The sequence below is a fragment of the Portunus trituberculatus genome, chromosome 43, assembly GCF_017591435.1.
Source record: "Portunus trituberculatus isolate SZX2019 chromosome 43, ASM1759143v1, whole genome shotgun sequence".
Taxonomy (NCBI): domain Eukaryota; kingdom Metazoa; phylum Arthropoda; class Malacostraca; order Decapoda; family Portunidae; genus Portunus; species Portunus trituberculatus.
The window spans coordinates 14,883,177-14,910,303 of NC_059297.1; the positions used below are offsets into that span (position 1 = coordinate 14,883,177).

Genomic DNA, 27,127 nt, shown 5'->3' on the forward strand with positions numbered 1-27,127 from the left:
CACACACACACACACACACACACACACACACACACACACACACACACACACACACACACACACAAGGAACATAAAGAAATAATCTTCCACATATGAATAGAAAAGCAAAATGATTCACAGAAAGTAGTGGTCCAGCCAAAAACTTCAAACTTTAAGTGAGGTTGGATAAGAATGAATATAGAGAGAGCTTGATAAATACCAGATAAATATACGTGTAGATGTGCACACACACACACACACACACACACACACACACACACACACACACACACACACACACACACACACACACACACACACACACACACACACACACACACACACACACACACACACACACATTGAAAAATTGCCCATGGAGGAATTTAGAAAGTTAAAGCAGATGTAGATAATAATGATGGTGGTGATGATGATGATGATGATGATAGTAATAATAATAGTAATAATGATAATAATAATAATAATAATAATAATAATAATAATAATAATAATAATAATAATGGTAATGATGATGATGATGATGACAATAATAACAATAATAATAATTATAAATAATAATAATAATAATAATAATAATAATAATAATAATAACGACGACAATGACAGCAACAATGATATCCAGATAGGACGGTACAAGACACAGCTCTTCACCTACACTACTAAGATGCCACAACTTGAAAACAACGATAGATCCATCCCGTGGAAAGAACAGATGCAGCTGTGTTACAGAGGGGACATGGAGAGACAAAGCTAGAGTAGCGGGAGATGGTTGACCTTATTGGTAGCCTACACTTTTCCCTACAGAAAGACAAGTGCTACCTAGAACTGACTAACATAGTGGTGAATATTTCTAGCACACTACTTCCTTCTTCAGTCCATTCCATACTTCACTGTTTCTACGATGGAAGCTTAACTTCACACACACACACACACACACACACACACACACACACACACAGAGAGAAAATTGGGCGGTCTCCTCAAACCCGCGCCCCTGTCCACCCAGCAGTGAGTGGGTATTAGTCGGGGGTTGTGTCCCGCCTCTCGGGAATGGTGACCTGGTGTTGTGTACGGCGGGAAGCTGAAAGGGTGCAAGCCCAGGACCCCAAAACGTGGCCTAAGCCACCTCCTACCTGAGTATCTACACACACACACACACACACACACACACACACACACACACACATGGTGTCTCAATCAGGATATAGAATGTATTAGTTAGGTTTCTACTTTGGTGACAGCACATTGTATGAAGTTAACAATTATAATGAAATAGGATTACTCTCTAACTCGGCTAGATATTATGTAAAACTATTTTTTTGCTCTCACTCGACTCGACAGACCATGCCTGACATATTTCTTGATTGTAAATCTGCCTGTATTCCCTAAAAATGGCAATAGACTATACTTTCTTACTTAGTTACTTACTTACACACAGAGTTTTGCAGTATTTAATGATGTGTAAACACACACACACACACACACACACACACACACACACACACACACACACACACACACGCTCGACTCACAATCGAGAGGGACGGGTTCGAATCCCGGCGCGGCGAGGCAAATGGGCAAGCCTCTTAATGTGTGGCCCCTGTTCACCTAGCAGTAAATAGGTACGGGATGTAACTCGAGGGGTTGTGGCCTCGCTTTCCCGGTGTGTGGAGTGTGTTGTGGTCTCACTCCTACCCGAAAATCGGTCTGTGAGCTCTGAGTTCGCTCCGTAATGTTGAAGACTGGCTGGGTGACCAGCAGACGACCGAGGTGAATTACACACACACAGAGTTTTGCAATACTTAATGATACCCGAATTGAATTTACATTCCTAGATTAGTGTATGGCTACAATAATTTCCTCTGGAGGGTTTCATTTGTTTCCTTTAATTTATCATTTTACCAGAAAAATATCTTACCTATGATGTTCTCAATGGCTGTATGACTGGCATGCAGACAAGAGAATTGGTATTGGAAATATAAAAACAAAGATGATTTGTGAATAACCAAGCTAAAACTTATATATATAGTTAAATAATGAAAAGATAATGGTGTTTGTGATTAGTTTTTATAGATATTCTTCTTCGAAAGGCAAATATTGTCCGTTGTCATCGTTGTCGTCCTCGTCGCTGTCATTCATTTGCCTCAACTCATCCTTCACTTCTTCATTCTCTTTCTCCATCCTTTCCTCATCCTCTTTTTCTTCTTTTAATTGTAGCAATATATTCATTTGTTCCTCGATAAGTTTTGATGCATCTTCTAGTGACTGGAAAGAAATAAGATAAATTCATTGTTTCCATTCCTTTATTGTCACATTTGTAAAAGTTATCTTAAAGGTTGGTTAACGTTAGTTATTAGTAAAAAAAAAAAAACAGATATAAGTTGTATTAAGTTATTTTATCTGACTACAAAGTTTTGAAAATTTATACAGTATGTGAAGTAATATGAATAATCAAAGTTGATACACTGAGGTGCCGGACAATGGTTTCTTGTTTGAAAAACTTAAGATTCTTTGTTTAGGCATCTCTCTATTTTTTTTTATATCATTTAGTTATTTGTCTATTTATTTATTCATTTTGTGTGTATGTACTATGTATGTATGTATGTATGTATGTATGTATATATATATATATATATATATATATATATATATATATATATATATATATATATATATATATATATATATATATATATATATATATATATTTATTTATTTATTTATTTACTTATTTATTTATTTATATTCATCTAGTTGTATTTTCCTACTTGTGACATACAGAAAAGAGCAATACTTGTAGGGGTTACTGTCCCATCTTCATCTATTATCTATTTTTTTTTTCTTTAAAATCATGAATATTCCTTGCATAGTCCACTTCTTTCTCCAGCCTATGCATCTAGACTTTTCTGAGGGAAGATAGTCTTGTCTCTCCTCCAAGTAATTGTTTTGAATTTCCATCCATGTCCTATTTGTTTGAAGTGTGTGTGTGTGTGTGTGTGTGTGTGTGTGTGTGTGTGTGTGTGTGTGTGTGTGTGTGTGTGTGTGTGTGTGTGTGTGTGTGTGTGTGTGTGTGTGTGTGTGTGTGTGTGTGTGTGTGTGTGTGTGTGTCGGGCATCTCACTCAAAGGCTGCTTATAAACCACTTGTATATTTTGTATATAAACCACTGACATATTTTATATCATGATAATCTTTTTTTTTTATTATTATTATTATGTCCAGAAGTATCATATTGGATTTTCAGGTATCAAAGCAGAATAATCCATATTAAACTCAAACATTATCTTGGGTATCATGAAAATGCCATATGCCAGCATTGTGTGAACAATATTAATGGATATTCTTTATAGGACAATGATGATAATGAACTACAAGTCCATGTTATTAACACTGAAAAAATATGGGTTGCAAGTAAAAACTTGAATAACGTTTGCATGTTTTATTTATAATCTAGCACATAATATTCATAAGTGTTCATTAAGGAAATGTGAAATGTTTTGTTGACTCAACTGCTTGATGGAATTTGGTACATTAATAAAAAAAAAATGCAGCACGAGATATGACTGCTGCTTCATTCGTTGCTTTTATTATTTTTTTTTTTATGTTTTAGGATGCGGTTTAAGTTGTTGAATTAAAACTTAAGGTTTCTGATGCTTTCAATCAATGTTATTAATTCCATCAAAGTTAATACTGGCCACTGTGAATTGGAAGTGAGCATGCCATGACCAAACAGGTGCTTTCTGGTATCTACAGTGTCAATCTCAGTATTTTTCTGTAAGAAAAGGTATAATATTACATGCGAGTATATTTTTTTTCCTTAAATATAAATACTTAAAAGTTCCTCTATAAAATGGCCAAAATATTAACATGGATTTCAATATTTCATGTTGCCAGATGTTTATGTAACTCAGTAACAAACCCATAAGCAGTTTTATTGATGATGTCTTTTGGGAACCAGCTCCATAGTATATAATCCATTTATCAGCTGGATCAGGTCCTCAGAGTCAACGGTCACAAGTCTTCAGATCCTGGAGAAGTTTCTTGATACCATTATCATAAACGAATGATTTAGATTAAGAGATTACTGTAGAAAGTAAATATGATTTAGCTGCATATGGTCTCTCATTTCAATTAGTACGAAGTAGAAAAAATCTTGTCATGTTTGCTGGTGTCACTATTGCCATTAACATAGTTGTTACTTAAGTTACTTAGAATTTTCTTGCAATCTCATCTTTACCACTTTGAATGTTCAATAGGTTATTGAGAGACCTATGTTATAGTTTGCCCCCAAAATAAAGCTTGTAATATATCTTGGGTGGCATATGGTATGTGCCAAAAAGGAGAGACTGAAAGTCTTCCACCGGCTTGACTACTGCAGAAGTGGTTCTTGAAGACAGTGAGCACTGCTGCATTGACGGGTGCTGAGTTAATTTGTGGAAAAAAAAAAGTCAAGGTCAGAGGTAACAAAAGATTTTACATGGTATTTTGATACTTCATTTCTTATAATATGTATATTTTTTAGTATCATAATATTTGAGCATTGGTATAATGCTGGTAGCACTAGACTACACTTCTTGGTAAGTAGAGAACCCCTTTGTTTTCAGTTAACACCACATAAAGTATGAATCTTTTTATCCTCTTCATAACAAGCATTCACACAAGGGCCGTTTCTAGCTTTGTGGGGGCCTTAGGCAAGATGATGAGTTGAGTTGAGTTGAGTTGAGTTATAGGTCGGGAGAGATGCCTTTGTATCGGCTCTCCCTGACGTATTTTTCTGCTGTCGGGGTCTTTTCTTCTTTCACTTATTGGTTTCTGTTATCGTCTTCTGTTTTCTTGATCTTCTTTTGTCTTACATTCCAAAATTTTTGCAGAGTTGTTTTTGTTTATTGTATGTCTGTATTATTAAAAAGCAGATCCCCAATTATTTTTCAGTATTTTCCTGATATGGCTGCTGTAATGTTTTATTTTTCTGTCTTTCTGTGGCATAGGCAGGGCACCAGAGAAGGAAGTGGGCTATATTTTCGTTGTCACCACTACACAGCCAACAGTCTGTGCTTTCATTTGAAAATCTTTTCCTATCATTTAATTTTAGGGTGTTTGTTCTACATTTAAATAGGATATCTGATGCTATGTCATTAGTGTATACCTCATCTTGCCCTCCAATCTCCTTCCTGTGTTCTTTGTACAGAGTTACACTAGTTTTATCATTTAATGCTTCTCGCCATGCCTGTGTGTCCCTAGTTTTCATTATGCTTGATATACTTTCCTTTGTTTCATTTTGTATGCTTCCTTTCAGTAGTCTTAATTCTCTCAGATCTTTTAGCTCCTGTGCCACTCTTTTTATCCATCTCCCTTGCCTACTCTCCACCAACTCTTCTGCTACCCTTCTCACCAAGTCTTTTCCTTCCACCAGTAGATATCTTAGATATTTTAGCTGCCCTTCCCTCACTCTTGAACTCACACTAGATGCTCCAACTTCCCCCCTCAGGGTTGCTATAGGTGTATAGCTTGGTGCTCCTAAAATTTGCCGGAAAACCCCATTTTCTATCCTCTGCAGCTTACTAATTTCCATTTCATTAAGGTCTATAATGCTACTTCCATATAAAATGGAGGAAGTGCCACACTCTTCCAAAAGTTTTTCCAATGAGTAGTTTTGAGCAACTTGTCGCTATTACGCTCCTCGTCATATTGGCCAGCTTTCTCGCCTTTGTTAACATTTCCTCCTTCTGCACTTTGAAGCAATTAATGCTGTCATTTATAGTGATTCCTAAATATCTAAATCTATCTTTTACTTCTATATTTTCAATATTTTCTGGTCTTACCTTCATGTTAAATATTATTATTCTACTTTTCTCTTTGTTTATTTCTAACCCAAATTCTTTTCCTATCTCCTCCATTTTCTTTATTACGTGTTTGGTATCCTCCACACTGCTGGTTAACAACATTCCATCGTCAGCGAAGAAAAGCGATGTTATATTAAACTCCTCGTCCCTGTAGCCTTTGTTTAAATCTTCTATTTGTTGCATTATTTTAAAAGTAGTCAGTTTGAAAAGAGTGGTAGACACTGTGCATCCCTGCCTTATTCCGCTTGTCACGTCTATTTCCAGCTTTTCTTCCTCTACTAGGTCAATTTTGGTCTTATCATTGTTATATACATTGGCTATTAAATTAATACATTTTGGGTTTATTTTAGTTTCCATCAGGACTTCTATTAATTTCTCCCTCTTTATGCTATCATATGCTTTGGCAAAATCAATTGATGTTACTTACAATCAACGTCTTTTTCATCTTGAAAGATTTTTGTATGCAGTATTTTAGAACAAAAATGTTATTTTCAATTCTACTATGTTCTGTGAAACCTCCTTGCGTTTCTTTCCCTAACCTGTTCTTTGTTATATGATCTTCTAAGCTATCTTTTATGATTGACATCATTAGTTTATACTCAACGTTAGTTAAAGCAATAGGTCTCAAATCCTTGGCTTTTGGGCATCTTGTTTTCGGGATCATCACTGTCCTTGATTCTTTCCAGCTTGGTGGTACATGGCCTGACTCTAATGTACTTTTCATTCCCTTTGCTAATATTTCCTTTAATACTGTGCTATTTCCTATCTCCTTGTACATTTCTCCTTTAATATTATCTGTCCCCACAGCTCGTTTGCTCTTCATTTTCCCAGACACCTCGCCACTCTTTCCTCTGTGATAATGTTCTGTTGTAATTGCACCTCTCCTCCTGTCACCCTTCTTGCCATGTCGATGTGTTCCCATACCTCCACTGCACAAGTCTGTATATATTGCATTTCTGTCCCTTGTTCATCAACTGCGTTCAGCCTAACTGATCGTTTCTCTTCTATGTCTTTGATAATTTTCTCATACTCCCCTGTATACTCCTCTCTCTTCCTCACATTCCAGATTTCTTCAATATTGTTTTCATATTTTCTATATATGTTGCTCCAGAATTTCTTTACTTCCTTCCCAACCTTCTGCTCCAGTTCTACCCCATCTTCTCCATAAATTTTTAGGGGATTTTTCTCCTTGATCTTTTCCCCTTTTAGCTTCTTAATGTACTCCCACATCATCTTTCCTCCATCCTTGCTTTCCTTAATTTCTTTGACTGTTTTCTCTTCTTGTTTACAGATCTTTTTTTATTAGCACATGTACCCTTTCTTTTTGCTTTAGGTATAAGTCCTTCCACCTTTCCCTCTCTTCTTCATTTGTTGCATTTCTCCTCATCCTATTTAATCTCCTCCTATCTTTTATTTCTTTCCTAATTACATCATTTATCTATACAGGCTCTGTGTTCTTGCTATTCTTTTCTCCTCTTCTCCTCTTCTCCTATATTTTCCTTTTAGCACCTTCTCTGCTGTTTCTTTTATTAGTGACTCCAATTTTTCAATGTTCTCCACTTCCTTATTTAGCGCCTGGCTTTCCATGCACATCCGAAATCTTTCTAAGGAATTTTTGTTTGTTTTATAATACTCCTTCACAACCCACTCTTTTCTCTCAATTTTTTTCTTCTCCTCTTTTATTATTAGCTCCACTTCAATTAGATTGTGGTCTGACATGTCAAAAATTTCCTTCTTCTCATCTATATGCATGCTCTTGAATTTCCTATAGACTTGATTTGTTACCAATACATAATCAATAACACTCCTTTGTTCATTTCTTCTGCTCCATGTGAACTCTCCTGTGCATTTGCAATTATCATTTAACATTATCAAGCTATATTTTTCCATCAATTCCAAAATTATTTCTCCATTTCTATTCACCTTTTGCTCCCCTTTGAAGCCCATATGTCCATTAAAATCACCCATGACTAAGAGCGGGTGAGAGTTTCCATGTGCTGTTTAGGGGGGACCCTAGATTTCATCTTTTCATCGGGGACCCTGGGTGGCCTAGGTAATCACCTAGTCCGGCTATAGCTAGAAACGGACCTGATTCACACACGCACGCACAATAGAGATGGTCATCCCTGGGATTTTTCTTTTGACAAGCAGGGCAATTAATGTCTTCTCTGACCAGGGAGATGGGGTGCGTGGTTTGTTAGGTCACAGCTTTACCCAAAAATGGGTAATAATAAGCTCACACTGAGAAGGACTTTGGTGAAAACACACACACACACACACACCGTGTTGAAGTGGTAGTACAAGTACACCCGGTAAAACCCAGTTTCCAGTCTTGGGCGCGGCGAAGCGAATGAACAAGCTGGTCCACGTATAAATATGCGGGTGCCACCAATGAATATACAAGATAGAATCCTTGGGTGCCAATAGGCAATGTTACCTTCGAAAAGTATCTAATAGATTTTGGTGTCCCACTGCGGCACTGCCCACTGCCTAGCAGTAGCGGATCGAGCTGCTCCCAGCAAAACAAGACCGACACGTTGGTCTTGTCCAGCTGCGAGTGGCATTTGTTTACATTGTGAGCTGTTAATTAGTGAGTGAAGGCACTCAAGAAGGTTTGATCATGTGGCCAAAGGCGGAGATGTTGGAGCTAGTGAGGGACAAACAGCATGTCTGGGAGCCGAGACATGAATTTTATACAACAGAGCCTTCGTGAGTTATTTTCGATGAGATCGCTGCCACGCTTCGAGGACTTTCCCCCTCTGCAGTGTCTTGTTGGAGGTAATAATTGAATATTTGTGACACTTTAACTTGATCACAATTGTTCATAATCTTTTTAAGAAGATTTGGTATATTTCTAGTTTCTGCCCATTCTCTCCCCTACCCCCCAACAAGCTTGGGGACAGGTGGGAATGCGGGATTTCGGGTGGGGAACATGAGGTGCGTCGGAAATGCGTATTTTTACATAATGAGGAAAAAATTCCCATTAAAACGTCTACGGAATTTTCACTACAGGTTTCCTTAGGTTTACGTTATGTAAGGTTAGGTTTAGGTTAATGAAGGTTTACATTACGTTAGGTTAGGTTAGATTTATGTTATGTTATGTTAGGTTTGGTTAGATTTATGTTAGGTTAGGTTAGGTTAGCGTCTTTGCTAAAATTTATTACAAATCTATGGAATTTATACAAATTAATTAATTTACAAAAGTTGTAGTGCATCTTCCGTAGAGTTTAGGATGGCCATTTTTTTTTCTCATCCTAGTTACGCAAAAAATATGCATATCCGACGCATTTCATGTTCCCCACCCGAAACCCCACATTCCCACCTGTTCCCAAGCTTGGTGGAGTGGGGAGTATGGGCATAAACTAGAATTTTACCGAAGATTTTGTGGGGTAGCATTTTGTTTACATTAATTTTTCCCAACCAGCTGTTAGTATCACCCGTCAGCCGATACTGCTCAGCCAACTATTGTGAACGTGCTACGGCTAGGAGGGCTCTGTCATTACTTTAAATGGGTAGCATTGCCACTCACATATTGACATGTGGGAATGTGTAACTTCTGTTCACCTAGCATTAAGTAGGTAGTGGATGTAGATATAACTCATAGGGTTGTGATCTCGAGTGTGCTATGTGTCAGTGCCGTGGTCTCAGTCAGTCTTACCCGAAGGTAAGACAGACTGAGTATCAAGATTTAGTATATATGTCATGGATCTTGGTCAGTACGAGTTCTGTTCCATAGGGGAATGACTGATAAGCAGATGACAGTAGGATAGACAAGATTTTTAAAATAATGTATTATCTTGTTGATGTAGTAGTGTTAGATAAAACTGTAGACAGGTGATTGTTTAATAGAAAATGAGCCTGATGTATACTGTATGTGCTTAGTGGAGACAATCAATGTAGACATGTAGAACCCCTTGTTTCATTTTCAAAGTGGTCCTCCTTCACTATTAACTCTTTCTTTTCACATGAAAACATCCTCATTATTTAATTTTCTTTCTTTACCTCAATATGGGAAAACCACATTAAGGAGTTTTCTTCATACATTCTAGTATTCTAGCTTTCTTTCCATTTGCACAGATACCCATATAGGCTGCACACTATTCTCATGTTCATATCCTCCCATCAAGTCCCTTTCAGATGAATAGTTTACAGCATCTACTTTGAGAATACTCTTTTCAAAGTTGGCAGAAGAATGTTAAAACATAAATCTAATTTTGTTAATAATTTTTGCAAGTAATCCTATGATACACCCAGCTCTCACATCTTTCTGTCTCATTTTTTCATCTACCTCACCATCTTTACATTACACTATCAACACAACACTTTTTCCCTTTTCCAATCTGTGGAACATTATCTCATTCATTTCTATTCCTCACTGTCTAAAACCCAAGAGCCTGTGGCTACTGACAACTTATTCTTTGTTTCCTTCTCTTTTCTCAATCTTTAATCCTGAATGAAAGCTGGCTGTTGTCGTTATACATTCAATGATATAACTTGCTCTTTTGCCTACATTCTTGAATATTCACAAATTTTTTTTCACCTCCTTGCTAAGAATTTATTGTTGCTATCACAATATTAAAAATCTGTGCCATTTATCTCTCATCTAACTCCTCCAATGTAAAATTTCTTTTACTATTTGCCTTTAGAATGGATCATGTTCTCATGCATTTTCCCCTTACAGAAATCTCTCTTCTTGAAAATTTCATTATTCACTGCCAATTTACAGGAGAGTGGAGCTGTGGTGTACAGTGCCATAACATTGTGTGCATAGCTACCATTCTGGTGATTACAGATCAGTTTTAGCTTATAATTCTGCTACTGTGCATGGTGCTCTTTCATGAACCTTGATTTTAATGAAGCAATGCTATGGTAATTTAAGGAATAAATGATAAATGGTTGCATGCAGATATGTTTGTAGCATGGTTTAAGCATGATGCATGATGACTTCAATTCACATTCATCCCTAGATTGGTAATTTTGAACATTTAGAGAGAGAGAGAGAGAGAGAGAGAGAGAGAGAGAGAGAGAGAGAGAGAGAAGGATAAACTTCTAAGTAATGTTTATATTCATTAATATGACCTGAGATGAGTAAGATATGGACATGTTACGACTAACCTTTAAGACGAGTGGTGTTTCTTGTGTGTTCTGTGAAGAGATGACATTGGTGCTAGGAGCTTGTGAATGCTGCACCTCTTGCTGTTGCTGTTGCATCTCATGGCAGGAAGCATCACTGATCCAAATATATGGAACCCCAATCAGTGAGTTCAGGTAGAGAAAGTACTTGCTTGCTGGTAGGAATTTCTGACTTATTGTGCAGATTCTCAGCAGAATCCTAGTGTTAGCACACCAAATGTTTCTAATTGTGTTCACTCCCTGCCTTCTTATTGATCCACCCTTGCTGATCACACCAGTGGTCACATGCTGTGCCATGCCAAACATTATTGCTACTGTAGCAAGGCTAGCTTGTGTTGTGGTGGTCATTGCATTTTTAGTTGCACTTACTCCACCAATGATTACTAAGCTGCCTCTTTTAGCCATCCTCCCTGTCACATCCACACTCCAGTGCTTCACCTCTTTCACCTTGCCTTTTACCATCCCATCCACAACTAATATAGTACTTCTCATTAATAAGATGTTATATCTCATCACGGCAGTCACAATATCTACTCCATTCTTTGTCATCTCCATACCCTTCTTCCCAGCATCACTTGCCATTCCCATACCAGATTTTAACATTGGTCCAGCTGGACTTGAGAACAGAATACTTTGCACCTTTCTGCCTTGTCAATCACCAAAGCCCAAACTGTCCCTGCCCTTGCTTGAAGATTTGAAAGAATGACATTCATCCATTCCAGAGCAACAGTACTACAAGTTTTAGTGTATTGAAAGATCCTGCTGTCATAGATTTGTTGGCTTAAATTTGTCTGCCAGTCAGTTATCAAGCGACGTGTAAGTTCAACCTGAAAAGGAGAAAAAAATTAATTTATTAAGATCATTGTGGTATTTCAACCAACAGAGAAAGCAAAGATGCCAGTAAATTTCATGCATCATATTTTATTGGTGAGTGTATGGAAGCATAATTCAACATATATTAAGTGTAGGGACACTAAAGTATGATTACCATCTTTATTGGTTTTGAACTTCTGGTCAGTCAATTATTATCATATCAAGAAAAATATGCATCATCTATACTTTCCCATCTACATACAGCAAATGTCAACAAATTTGGCAGCATGATATATGGGACCAGCCCTCCTCCTGTTTTAGTAAATGTTAGCATAACTGTCCAGTTAAATAATTATAATTTCTTTTCATGTGATTCATTATTCATTTCTTTTCATGCTTGATTCATGCTTGAGTGTAAGTGTAGATGATTAGTTTTTATTGGAGAGTAATGGGTGCAGTATCATATTTTGTCATTTGGAAGTCTTTTTTTTAGTCAAAATTGAAAATTACATTGTGAGACGATGAGCTGGATTTTTTTTTTGTAGTGAGGGCTATATGTGTAAGCCTCAATGTGTATATGAAAAAGAATTGTCCTTACCTGCACCACATACAAGACCAGTGGTAATAGACATAAGTACTATTTGAATAAAGTGTTGTTATATAAAACAGATACATTTCTTACTGTATGTGGCCACCAATCATCCATGCTCCCATGTGATAAGGCCTAATTCTCCAGTCAAGTTAGCCACAGCTTCTGCAAGTTAACACCAGGGTAGTGTTTACCAATCAGTGATGTGGAACTTCCAGAGGCTTGTAGGTAACTTTGTTTGTGCGCTAACCATTATCAAATGAGAAGATGGATGACCATTAGCAACATGGCATGTCTCTTTCAACCAATGTGCAACACTGCATTAAATGAGCAAAGTGAGCAAAGTTATAGTATGACTTTGAGGCAAACTGATCCCCACTGTTAGACATGATTATGTAACATATATCTTGTGTATTAGCTTTATTTTCACAAACTCCTCCCTCTTATTTTCATTGTTTTCTTTCTTGTAGTTCCTTTCTTCCTCCATGGGACAGCAGTTATTCATTTGTGGATAGGCAGCTTATCTGGTGTTAGCATTTTAGAGCTTAACAAGATTACAGAAGTACCACCACATTTGAAAGAGGCTCTTTAACACACAGTGACAAATAATGTTTAGTTAAGAATGAATGTTGTACCTTCTTGATGTCATTTGGCTAGGCAGCTACTCACCAAGTGCCCCAGAGTGATGTCCAAGTCGTCAGGGTTCAGTGGTTTACTGGCAGTAACTTGGAGGCCATCACTTATCTTGGCCTTCACTCTTCTGCGACACTTGTCTCTCAGTACCACAATTCTTACACCAAATGTTCCTCCACGTCCATCTGGAGAGCACACAGCCAAGCAAACAGTGTAATTTGTCCATTCCATCTAATCTGTATTTAGCCTTCTTATGCTTTGATTGCATCAGTCACTCAAAATTTCATCTCTCCATCAATTCCACTATCCACAACAACATGCAATCTTCTCTAGCAACTTTTCATTCAGGACATTATTCATCCAGTCATCTATTATCTTCATATGCCTCATTATTTTAATGTTACTTTTTTTCTTTCACATTTCCAAACTCTTCTACAAATTATTCCTTTAATCTCCCAAAATAATCTCTGACACCATAGCCACTGATTCAGATTCCTCTTTCTACTATTGACATATCTCAGACTTAAATCTCTAACATTCTTGTAGTCACTTTCCTTGTAGCATCATCCTTGTAAACATCAAGTAACCAATGGGAGATCATCCATCCTTGTTAGAGCTGTACTTAAACAATATACTGTACCATTCACTATATGTAGCTATGTACTTTTAACATCTCTTAATAATCTAACTCAAAAGCCATGCAATGTCAAAAGAGTCTACAGCTATTCTCTATCTATTCTTCCTTGATTTCTCACACTTCATGAACTCCTCTATGAAGATCCTAATGTTTTGCTAAATACTTTCACATATGTGTCTCATAGCAAACTTCTGGTTAATGTGTATATCCTTTTCTCATAACCTAATTGGCACCATATTTCTAATTATCTCAATCATTATTTTACCATAAACCTTACTCTTAATATTCAAGAGAGATCCCTACACTTAGCACAATCATTTTCATAACAAGCAAAGCTTTCTCATTTAAAGGTATATCTAGTAATCTCAACAGCCACCTCAAAACAGTCAATTCATGACCAGGAATGCCTTTAATTACTTGATTAAATCTCTGCATCTTTTGTTCACTCTCTTTATCATATCTTTGACAGTAGAATGTAGATCTTCTCATTCCCCACATACTCACCATGGTCTAGCACAACATGGTCCCACTTCTCTGCAGGTAGTAGGTTGTCCACAATGGTGTTAGCCTTGTCTAGTAGGTGGTGAGCAGCCCCAACCACTGCCATCCCTGCCTGTGTCTTTGCCACAATCTTTGCCTGTTACCAACATAGAATTGTATTATACCATAACTACAATTTTTTAATCCATAATAATTTTTTCACCTGCTTAGAAACTGGATTCAAGGCAAGTCATTTCTGGACATTCACTGAACAAGCTACTCCATCTGTCCACCTCCCCTTTCCCCATTGTAAATGGCCTTTGAAACAACTCAAACATCCATGTATGTAATGGGCAGAGAGGGGTTTGTTTGAATGAATGCTCTTAACTGACTGGCCTTGATTTCTGCTTCCAATTTTGAATTTTTGAAATTTCCTTATTTTCAGCTCAGATTGATCACTCCATTTTGTATGATGTTAGTTTTATCCCACAGGTTGGCATCATTGGTATATAAGTACATGACAGACAGGCCAAGAGTATTTTGGTATTATTGGCTGCCAAAAGTAAACTGCATTACCATGAAATGTGAAAATAAGAGCTGATTCCACTGAAGATGATAATGAGGAGACTGGAGGGAAATAAGAGGTTAGTAGATAAGAGAAGTGTAATACTGTAAAGTATAATTATGAAAAGTTGTGGAAAAATGATGCAAGAATGATGCCATCTTAGGAAAGTGAAAACTCACAGTGTTCAGTGCACGTAGTGTCAGGGCATCAGATAGGGTAGATAGTGGGATGGAGTGCAGCATGTCCTCTCTTTGTCCAGCAATGGTCTTAAGCACAAGGGCATGGGTCTTGTTCATTACCTGCATCAGAGGAAAAACAATAACCAATAAAATCACTGACAATTTTATATTCAATAATAACAGTACTGCAATGCCAAGTAATTCATATGCTTAGCCAACATCGCCTCATAGGGCATATAGCTAAGAAAACACACACACACACACACACGTGAAAAGGAAAGAGAAATGTTAAATGAGTTGAGAAAGGAGGCTTTGAAAAAAAATGAAGAGAGGACAGAAGAGGAGAAGAAAGAGTTTTTCTGGAGAATCTTGGATATGAGACTGAGGAAGTGGTTCATAACCCAGAAAAGTACAGCAAGAAAGGACTAAAGAAACTTACGTATGAGCGGAATGTAATGTATTCCAACATAAATGGAGTGATATCGGGATTTTAGAACTCAACGATTACTTGAGGGACAAGAACCCAGATATTGTGGGTCTTACTGAAACAAAACTGAGAGAGGGAGAAGACCTGATGATGGTTGGAGAAGGAAATATAATGTTTGGAAAAGAAATAGAGTAGGTAAGATGGGAGGAGGAGTGATGTTGCTGGTTAAAAAGATATAAAGGTGGATCAAGTGAAAGAAGGTATGGGAAAGGCAGAAGTGCTAAAGATCAGAGCAGAAACTAATGAAGGAAAAAGAGGCACTACATAGTGGTGTACGTACCACCTAAGACAAATGCATGGTCAGTACAGGAATATGAAGAAATGATAAGTGATACAGGAACATGTCTGGAAGAAATGTTGGGTGGCTGTGAACGAACTATAATGATGGGAGATTTTAATTGTAAAGAGGTGTGTTGGGAGGACTGGTCAATGGAAGGATCAGAGACAACATGGGGAAATACACTATTGACACTGGCAATGGAAAATGTGTTAACTCAGTGGGTCAAAGAAGATACTAGGTTTGGAGGAGAGGAGCATCGTCAAGACTGGACTTGGTCTTTAGTACAGAGCCAATGGTCATTGAGGAGATGAGGGTGGAGTGCCCTTTAGCAAAGAGTGATCATGCAGTTTTGGAGTTCAAGGTGATAGATGAAGAGAAATCTAGAAGAAATGAAGAATATAAAGTGGGAAGATGGAATTATGCCAAGACAGATTTTGGAAACCTAAAGAAATTCTTTCAAGAGACAAATTGGATGAAATTCAAGAGTGCTAAGGAGCAAATGAAAAGTGGAAGGAATTTATAAAAATATACAAAGAAGGTGAGAAAAATTTGTACCAATAAGACAACATAGAGAAGTTGGAAAGCAGGACTGGTTTAACGATAGATGTGAAAAGGCTAGAACAAGAAAAGAGGATGCATGGAAGAGGTGGAGAAGGAAAAGACGGATTAAGCAGTGGGAAAGTTACAAAAGAGCAAGAAATGAATATGTGTTGATTAGAAGAGAAGAAAGAAAGAAACAAGAAAAGGATATAATTGATAAATGTAAAGACCAACCAAGGCTTTTTACAGACATGTGAACAACAACATCAAAAATAGAGAAAGTATTGAAAGTTTAGAAGTAAATGGAGTATGCAGTGAAGATCCCAGGAAATGGCAGAGGCTATGAATGGATGCTTTCGGAAGGTATTCACAAAGGAGACTGCTTTTGACAAACCACTGGTAATGGAACAGAAAGGGATTATGAAGGAGTTTCAAGTAACTGTGGAGGAGATCAAGAACATGATGGGGAGTTTAGAAGTGAGAAAAGCTGTGGGACCTGATGGGGTATCAGGATGGATTTTAAGAGAATGCAGGAGCAACTGGCAGAAAAAGTTTGTGAAGTAATTGATGCCTCATTAAGGGAAGGTGTAGTGCCCCAAGACTGGAAAAGAGCTAACATTGTCCCAATCTATAAATCAGGTAACAAGAGAGACCCATTGAACTATAGACCAGTGTCACTTACAAGTGTGGTAGCTAAGATGTGTGAGAGGGTGGTGAAGAATAGATGGACAGACTTCTTGGAGAAAATGACATACTTTGTGAGTGTCAATTTGGTTTTAGAAAAGGGCGTTCATGCACGACAAACCTGATATGTTACTATTCGAGGGTGATAGATGTAATACAGGAAAGAGATGGTTGGGCTGATGGAATATATCTGGATTTAAAAAAGGCCTTTGATAAGGTACCACACCGGAGACTGATCTGGAAACTTGAAATGGTAGGAGGAGTGCATGGCAGTTTACTAAAATGGATGGAAGACTTTTGGTAGGAAGAGAAATGAGAACAATAATTAAGGACAGACCATCAGAATGGGGATTGGTGGAGAGTGGAGTTCCACAGGGATCAGTGTTGGCACCAGTAATGTTCGCGGTCTACATAAATGACATGGTGGATGGGGTGTCCAGTTATGTGAGCCTATTTGCAGACGATGCAAAATTGTTAAGAAAAGTGAGATGTGACAAAGATTGCGAACTACTCCAGGAAGACTTGGACAGAATATGGAAATGGAGCTGTACATGGCAAATGGAGTTCAACACGACAAAATGCAAGAAAATAGAGTTTGGCAAGAGTGAAAGAAGAATCAGGAGTATGTACAAGATAGGAAATGAAGACATAAAACCAGTCATGAAGAAAAAGACCTTGGGGTGACAATTACCAATGACCTATCGCCAGAGAGACATATAAACAAAATAATTGGAGAAGTATTGAACTTATTGAGGAACATAAGAGTGGCGTTCGTATATTTAGATGAAGAAATGATGAAGAAAATAATTACTGCAATGATAAGACCGAGGCTTGAATATGCAACAATACAGTGGGCTCGAACTTAAAGAAACACATAAGGAAACTAGAGAAAGTACAGAGGGCTGCAACAAAATGGTGCCTGACTTAAGAGATTTGACTTATGAAGACAGACTGAAAAGAATGCAACTTCCGACCCTGGAAAACAGAAGAGAAAGGGGAGACCTGATAGCAATATACAGAGTGATGATTGGCATGGAAAAATGGATAGGGAAGATCTGTGTATGTGGAATGAAAGAATGTCGAGAGGGCATGGGAAAAACTAAAATGGCCACTTATAGGAGAGATGTGAAAAATATAGCTTCCTCATAGAAGGGTGGAAGCATGGAATAGTTTAGACGTGGAAGTGGTCAACGCAAGGAATATTCATGATTTTAAGAAAAAGCTGGACATTAATAGATATGGAGACGGGACAACACGAGCATAGCTCTTTTCCCGTATGTTACAATTAGGTAAATACAATTAGGTAAATACACACACACACACACACACACACACACACACACACACACACACACACACACACACAGCCCAGCAGGAAACAACAAGGAAGATTTGGTTGAGAAGAGATCTCGGTGAAAAGGAAAGAGAAATGTTAAATGAGTTGAGAAAGGAGGCTTTGAAAAAAAATTAAGAGAGGACAGAAGAAGAGAAGAAAGAGTTTTTCTGGAGAATCTTGGATATGAGACTGAGGAAGTGGTTCATAACCCAGAAAAGTACAGCAAGAAAGGACTAAAGAAACTTACATATGAGCGAAATGTAATGTATTCCAACATAAATGGAGTGATATCGGGGATTTTAGAACTCAACGATTACTTGAGGGACAAGAACCCAGATATTGTGGGTCTTACTGAAACAAAACTGAGAGAGGAGAAGACCTGATGAAGGTTGGAGAAGGAAATATAACGTTTGGAAAAGAAATAGAGTAGGTAAGATGGGAGGAGGAGTGATGTTGCTGGTTAAAAAAGATATAAAGGTGGATCAAGTGAAAAAAGGTATGGGAAAGGCAGAAGTGCTAAAGATCAGAGCAGAAACTAATGAAGGAAAAAAGAGGCACTACATAGTGGTGTACGTACCACCTAAGACAAATGCATGGTCAGTACAGGAATATGAAGAAATGATAAGTGATACAGGAACATGTCTGGAAGAAATGTTGGGTGGCTGTGAACGAACTATAATGATGGGAGATTTTAATTGTAAAGAGGTGTGTTGGGAGGACTGGTCAATGGAAGGATCAGAGACAACATGGGGAAATACACTATTGACACTGGCAATGGAAAATGTGTTAACTCAGTGGGTCAAAGAAGATACTAGGTTTGGAGGAGAGGGAGCATCGTCAAGACTGGACTTGGTCTTTAGTACAGAGCCAATGGTCATTGAGGAGATGAGGGTGGAGTGCCCTTTAGCAAAGAGTGATCATGCAGTTTTGGAGTTCAAGGTGATAGACGAAGAGAAATCTAGAAGAAATGAAGAATATAAAGTGGGAAGATGGAATTATGCCAAGACAGATTTTGGAAACCTAAAGAAATTCTTTCAAGAGACAAATTGATGAAATTCAAGAGTGCTAAGGAGCAAATGAAAAGTGGAAGGAATTTATAAAAATATACAAAGAAGGTGAGAAAAATTTGTACCAATAAGACAACATAGAGAAGTTGGAAAGCAGGACTGGTTTAACGATAGATGTGAAAAGGCTAGAACAAGAAAAGAGGATGCATGGAAGAGGTGGAGAAGGAAAAGACGGATTAAGCAGTGGGAAAGTTACAAAAGAGCAAGAAATGAATATGTGTTGATTAGAAGAGAAGAAAGAAAGAAACAAGAAAAGGATATAATTGATAAATGTAAAGACCAACCAAGGCTTTTTACAGACATGTGAACAACAACATCAAAAATAGAGAAAGTATTGAAAGTTTAGAAGTAAATGGAGTATACAGTGAAGATCCCAGGGAAATGGCAGAGGCTATGAATGGATGCTTTCGGAAGGTATTCACAAAGGAGACTGCTTTTGACAAACCACTGGTAATGGAACAGAAAGGGATTATGAAGGAGTTTCAAGTAACTGTGGAGGAGATCAAGAACATGATGGGGAGTTTAGAAGTGAGAAAAGCTGTGGGACCTGATGGGGTATCAGGATGGATTTTAAGAGAATGCAGGGAGCAATTGGCAGAAAAAGTTTGTGAAGTAATTGATGCCTCATTAAGGGAAGGCGTAGTGCCCCAAGACTGGAAAAGAGCTAACATTGTCCCAATCTATAAATCAGGTAACAAGAGAGACCCATTGAACTATAGACCAGTGTCACTTACAAGTGTGGTAGCTAAGATGTGTGAGAGGGTGGTGAAGAATAGATGGACAGACTTCTTGGAGAAAAATGACATACTTTGTGAGTGTCAATTTGGTTTTAGAAAAGGGCGTTCATGCACGACAAACCTGATATGTTACTATTCGAGGGTGATAGATGTAATACAGGAAAGAGATGGTTGGGCTGATGGAATATATCTGGATTTAAAAAAGGCCTTTGATAAGGTACCACACCAGAGACTGATCTGGAAACTTGAAATGGTAGGAGGAGTGCATGGCAGTTTACTAAAATGGATGGAAGACTTTTGGTAGGAAGAGAAATGAGAACAATAATTAAGGACAGACCATCAGAATGGGGATTGGTGGAGAGTGGAGTTCCACAGGGATCAGTGTTGGCACCAGTAATGTTCGCAGTCTACATAAATGACATGGTGGATGGGGTGTCCAGTTATGTGAGCCTATTTGCAGACGATGCAAAATTGTTAAGAAAAGTGAGATGTGACAAAGATTGCGAACTACTCCAGGAAGACTTGGACAGAATATGGAAATGGAGCTGTACATGGCAAATGGAGTTCAACACGACAAAATGCAAGAAAATAGAGTTTGGCAAGAGTGAAAGAAGAATCAGGAGTATGTACAAGATAGGAAATGAAGACATAAAACCAGTCATGAAGAAAAAGACCTTGGGGTGACAATTACCAATGACCTATCGCCAGAGAGACATATAAACAAAATAATTGGAGAAGTATTGAACTTATTGAGGAACATAAGAGTGGCGTTCAGATATCTAGATGAAGAAATGATGAAGAAAATAATTACTGCAATGATAAGACCGAGGCTTGAATATGCAACAATACAGTGGGCTCGAACTTAAAGAAACACATAAGGAAACTAGAGAAAGTACAGAGGGCTGCAACAAAATGGTGCCTGACTTAAGAGATTTGACTTATGAAGACAGACTGAAAAGAATGCAACTTCCAACCCTGGAAAACAGAAGAGAAAGGGAGACCTGATAGCAATATACAGAGTGATGATTGGCATGGAAAAATGGATAGGGAAGATCTGTGTATGTGGAATGGAAGAATGTCGAGAGGGCATGGGAAAAACTAAAATGGCCACTTATAGGAGAGATGTGAAAAATATAGCTTCCTCATAGAAGGGTGGAAGCATGGAATAGTTTAGACGTGGAAGTGGTCAACGCAAGGAATATTCATGATTTTAAGAAAAAGCTGGACATTAATAGATATGGAGACGGGACAACACGAGCATAGCTCTTTTCCCGTATGTTACAATTAGGTAAATACAATTAGGTAAATACACACACACACACACACACACACACACAAATGATGAGCGGTCTGAGGAGGAAAGAGAAAAAGTGGAGAGTTATAGGAGAGAGAGTCAGAAAGTGGTATGTGGAAAGAAGGAATACGGAGGAACCCCTAGAGGGAGCAGTGGGTGGACCGTAATGTATACTAATATAGATGGGATACTGTCAAGTAGATTGGAATTGCAAGACAAATATGATAGTGGAGAAGCCTGATATCGTGTGTTTGACTGAGACAAAATTGCATGAAAAAGCAAAGATAAATTTGGATAATAAATATAATATATGGAGAAAGGATAGGGAGAGTAAAGGTGGAAGAGGAGTTATGATTATGACAAGAAATAAATAAATGTGGATAAGGTTTGGTATGGGAAGAACAAGAGAAGTGATAAGCATAAGGATAAAAAGTGATGGAAAAGAATTAATAATCATGGTGAAGATTAAAACAAATTCTTGGACATTAAGGAATACGACAATATGATCAAGGATACTTTACAGAGTTTGGAAAGTGTATTATCTGGAAAAAGAAAGGTGATACTAGTAGGAGATTTTAATTGTAAGGAGGTGGATTGGGAAAATCTAGTAAGTGGTGTTGGAGAAGAAGCATGGGAGAGAGATTTAATCTAATGATGGAAAATATGATGGAACAGAGGGTGAAGGAAAATACTAGAATAGAGATGATGAAGGAGACTGGATTTGGTGTTAACAAGAAAGTGTATGACATTACAAGATGAAGGAAAACAAAGTGTTGGAAAAAAAAATGTGGTTGAGGTGTTGAGAGGAAAGTAGAGAAAGAGAAAAACAAAAAATCTAAAAGGAGGGTCCAGTTAAGAAGAGGTGTCTTGAATAAAGAGTTTAAGTCATAGAGGTGAAATACAGAACAGGTAGAGAGTTCCAGAGTTTAAGTGAGGGAATGAAGGAGTGAAGATACTGGAATTTGCATTAGGAAGATGGACAGAATAGGGATGAGAAGAAGTAGAGATTGTGAGAGGCCGAGGAGAAGGAAGAGTTAGAAGTTCAGAAGAGCAGAAGATGAAAAAAGCGGTAGAAGACAGATAAAGATGAAATTTGGGTGACTTAAAGAATCAAGAAGTAGTTAGAGGAGAAGAGTTGATAAGACGAAAAGCTTTAGATTCCACCTGTTTAGTAAAGTGTGTGTGTGGATAGACATGAGAGAAACTATACAGGATGGATGTACATAGCAAGATGGGAGGGAGAGAAAATGGAGAAGATAAGGACATAATTCTTGGAAGCTGATTTAGCAAGAGTAAGATGTGAAATTTCCAGTTTAGATATGAAGGATAGAAGTGTGTTTAATGTAGAGGAGAGGAAGTTATGTTATTGAAGAAGAGAGGATATTGTCTGGAAGGTTATGTCGAGTAGATAGTTGTAGAAATTGAGTGAGGCATTGAACAAAACCAGGTTTTCTGAATCAGAAACAAGTGAAAGATCAGAATTAGGCGTATATCTGGAGATTTAATTGTTGTTGGGTTGGGGTCTGTTGAAGTGTTGAAAATGAAGGTGGATCATCAGATGGAGTGGATAGGGCATGAGTCAGATTTAGAGATCATTGATGAATAATAGAAAGAGAGTGGGTGATAGGACAGAACCCTGTGGAACACCACTGTTGATAGTGGAGATATACAATACAAGTGTCCTTTGGGAAAGAGTGATCATGTGGTTATGGAAACGCAGATGGCAACAACACAGCGAAGGAAGGACGAGACATACAGGAGTGGTAGATTGAATTATAGAAAGATGGACACAGAAAGTTTGAAAAATTATTTCAGAAAATTAGATTGGGAGGAGATGTTACAAATCAGAGAAGTGCAAAAGAAATATGAGATTTTTATGAAATATTATAAAGAAGGAGTTATGAAATTTGTACCAAAGTATAAACCAAGAGAGGAAGGAAGAAAGGATTGGTTTAATGCAACTTGTGTTAAGGCTAAGGAAAAGAGAGATGTGGCTTGGAAAAGATGGAAAAGAGCAGGAATATACTAAATAAGGAGAATTATAGAGTGGCAAGAAATGAGTATGTGAGGGTAAGGAGGAGGAAGAAAGAAAATTTGAAAAGATATTGTAGACAAGAGTAAGGAACATCCAAAATTGTTTTACAGGTTCATAAATGGTAAACTTAAAAGAGAGAGTCCATTGAAAGATTAAAAGGAGAGCAAGGGATAGTAGATGACCCTAAGAATATAGCGGAATTGCTAAATAATAGGTTTCAGCAAGTATTTACTAAAGAAACAATGTTTGTAAAGCCACAGAATGTACAAGGAAATGTGCACATGGAGGACATTAAGATACCTAAAAGGAGTTATATAAAATGTTGGAGGAACTTAAAGATGATAAAGCGATGGGACCAGATGAAGTTTCAGGAAAATTATTGAAGGAGTGTAGAGAAGAATTGATTGATCCATTATATGATATTATAAGGTGCTCATTAGAAACAGGGAAGTACCAGTAGAGTGGAAGAGAGCTGAAGTGGTGCCCATTTATAAGGGAGGCAGTAAGGAAGAGCCTCTTAACTATAGACCTGTGTCTCTAACAAGTGTGGTCGGTAAGATTTGTGAGAGGGTGATAAAGAAATATTGGATACGGTTCCTGGAGGATCATAAGTTATTATCGGATCATCAATTTGGCTTCAGGAAAGGGAGGTCATGTGTAACAAATCTACTGAGCTTTTATTCAAGAGTGGTTGACAAAATACAAGAGAGAGAGGATGGATGGACTGTGTATATTTGGATTTAAAGAAAGCTTTTGACAAGGTACCTCACGAGAGACTGTTATGGAAAGTAGAGATTTATGGAGGACTGAAAGGAAAAGTGTTAAAGTGGATGGAAAACTACTTGAGATGGAGGGAGATGAGAACGGTAATAAGGGATGCAAGGACTGGTTGGTGGTGGAGAGTAGAGTCCCACAAGGCTCAGTGCTGGCACCAATACTTTTCCTGGTATATATAAATGACATGCCAGAGGGAGTAAACAGTTATATTAATTTGTTTGCGGATGATGCGAAGTTGTGTAGGTGTGTGAAGAGTGAAGAAGATTGTGAAATTTTACAGGCAGACCTGGATAAGATTTGGGAGTGGAGCAAGAGGTGGCAAATGGAATTTAATCTGAGCAAAAGTCATGTGATGGAGATGGGAAAGAGTGGAAGACGGCCAAGAGGGTCATATAAGATGGGTGAAGAAGTAGTGTTGAAAAAGGTGGAAAAGGAAAAGGATTTGGGAGTGATAATACAAGACCATGGGCAGTTTGAGGTTCATATTGATGTTTGGAGAAACGTATAATTTGATAAAAAATATTGGATTAGCCTTCCATTATATGGATAAAGATATGATGAAGAAATTAATTAGTATGGTAATTAGACCAAGATTGGAATATGCTGGAGTGGTTTGGTCCCCTTATAAAAAGAAGCATATAAGGAAGTTGGAGAGATTGCAGAGAATGGCAACAAAAATGGTTCCGGAATTGGCAGAAATGACCTATGAGGAGAGATTAAAAGAAATGAATTTGCCTACCTTGGAACAAAGAAGAGAAAGAGGAGATTTAATACAGGTTTATAAACTGTTGAATGGACTGGATGAAGTGGATAATGAGCAAATGATGTTGAGAGAGGAAAACTTAAATAGATCGCATAGTAAAAAGATAGCCAAGGGAATATGCTTGAAGGATGTGAAAAAATATAGTTTCCCACAAAGATGTGTGGAGGTGTGGAATGGTTTGAGTGAGGAGGTGGTGTCAGCAAGGAGTGTGCATAGTTTTAAAGGAAAGTTGGATGTGTGTAGATATGGAGACGGGGCCACACGAGTATGATACCCAGGCCCTGTAAAATTACAACTAGGTGAATACAACTAGGTGAATACACACACACACACACACACACACATCTGGAGGAGAAAGGTACGTTGACAGATAGACAGTATGGATTCATAAGAGGAAGATCATGGGTCACAAATTTAATAAGCCTTTACTCAAGAGTGGTTGACATGGTGCAAGAAAGGGATGGCTGGGTAAACTGCATATATTTTGATATAAAGAGGGCATTTGATAAGGTCCCGCACTAAAGGTCACTGTAAAAACTTGAACAAAATTGAGGACTAAAGGGAGGACTTCTGAAATGGATGGCTGACTTTTTATAAGACAGAGAAATGAGAACAATTATAACAGATGAAAAATCGGCCTGGAAAAGAGTTTCAAGTGGAGTTCCATGGGTCAGTATTAACTGTTTGTGGTATATGTGAACGATGCCCCAGAAAATATAGACAGTTACATCATTCTGTTTGCAGATGATGCTAAATTAATTAGGAGGGTGAATAGAAGAAAAAGATTGTGAGGTGCTACAACAAGACTTGGATAAAATAGCAGAGTGATCACTCACATTGGAAATGGAATTTAATGCAAAAAAAGTGCAGCGTATTAGAATTTGGAATGAACAGAAGAAGGCTGAAGGGAGTTTACTTAGTGAGGAATGAACACATTAAGAAGTCTGAAAAAACAGACCTAGGAGTAACCATTGTGGATAGCTTGTCACTAGAAAAGCACAATAGAATTACAGGAAATGCCTATGAACATTAGAGAAATATAAAGGTGGCATTAACTTACATAGATGAAGATATGATAAAAAAAAAAAAATTGACTCTAATACACCCAAAATTAGAATGTGCGTCTACAGTATGGTCACTGAACAAAAAGAAACACATAAGGAAACTAGAGAGAATACAGAGGACAGCAAGAAAGCTTCCCCCAAGTTTAAGTGAATGGTCATATGAGGAAAGACTTCAAATATTAGGTTTTACAACCTTAGAACAGAGAAGGGAAAGAGGAGATTTAATAGCAGTGTACAGAGCGATGAATGGACTGGAAAAATTAGATAGAGAAGACTTACTAATCTGGAACAACAGTGACACAAGAGGATATGGAAAGAAATTAAGAAAGGACAACTACAGGAGAGAAATCAAGAAGTTCAGCTTTCCACAAAGATGTTTAGAGTTGTGGAATGGTTTAGATAAAAGAGTTGTAAAAGCAAGGGCAATCAATAAGTTCAAAGAAATGTTGAATTTGCATAGATATGGAGACAGGACAGCACAAGCATAGCTGTTTTCCTGTATGTTACAACTAGGTAAATACACACACACACACACACACACACACACACACACACACACACACACACACACACACACACACACACATGTTTTCAACAGATTCTTCCGCTTAGTGTTTACTTCAAAAGAATATTTCAAGGTAGAAAGGATAATGATGTAAAATGGATGTGGTCTGAAAGAAATTGTAACATCAAGAGTAAGAATTAAGAATATGTTAGAAAACTTCTAAAAAGTTACAGTTAAAGTTCATTGGATTTATGTCATCCATTGCATCTGATGCTCTCCAGGATGTCGGCCAAGTGAACCCAACTCTCTGCTATGGTACCCAAAACACAGCATTAACCTCCCAGTAAACAGCTTAAACTCATGAGCCAAAGTGAGACTCGATATGCCAACCTTAGCTATGTCAGGCTATCATGACTACTAGCAGTAAGGAAAGCAATGGGTACTGCTATGGGTTATCAAACTGGATCCTGAAATAGTGTAGCCCATAACTTGCAAAGGTGGTGTGCAATATATCAGCACCATCCTGTTGGAAGGTTGAGTACCCAGAGATTAAAAACAGGCAGATTCCCCCAATTTACAAGACCTGAAGTAAAGAAGATTCATTAAACTATAGACAAGTGCAGTAGTGAAAATCTGTGAAAGGATCATCAAGAACAGATGGGTGAAATACCTAGAAGACAACAATGT

At 37.7% G+C, this 27,127-nt stretch overlaps 1 protein-coding gene across 5 annotated transcripts; it reads right to left on the bottom strand.

Annotated features, from left to right (window-relative positions):
* Window positions 1-1,670: 1,670 nt before the first annotated feature.
* LOC123518082 lies at window positions 1,671-15,022 on the bottom strand. Of its 5 annotated transcripts, XM_045278688.1 has the most exons (6): window positions 14,872-15,022; window positions 14,152-14,284; window positions 13,047-13,195; window positions 10,958-11,802; window positions 3,919-4,027; window positions 3,424-3,771 (listed from the first exon to the last, which is right to left on the bottom strand). In XM_045278688.1, exons 1-4 carry the CDS (start codon window positions 14,995-14,997, stop codon window positions 11,572-11,574), a joined length of 639 nt encoding a protein of 212 aa, XP_045134623.1. In that variant the 5' UTR covers window positions 14,998-15,022; the 3' UTR covers window positions 3,424-3,771; window positions 3,919-4,027; window positions 10,958-11,571. The 5 variants fall into 5 exon arrangements, with proteins under 5 accessions (XP_045134618.1, XP_045134621.1, XP_045134623.1 ...); XM_045278686.1 differs by lacking the exons at window positions 3,424-3,771; window positions 3,919-4,027 and adding an exon at window positions 2,203-2,265; XM_045278687.1 differs by having other exon boundaries at window positions 3,424-4,027.
* Window positions 15,023-27,127: the final 12,105 nt, after the last annotated feature.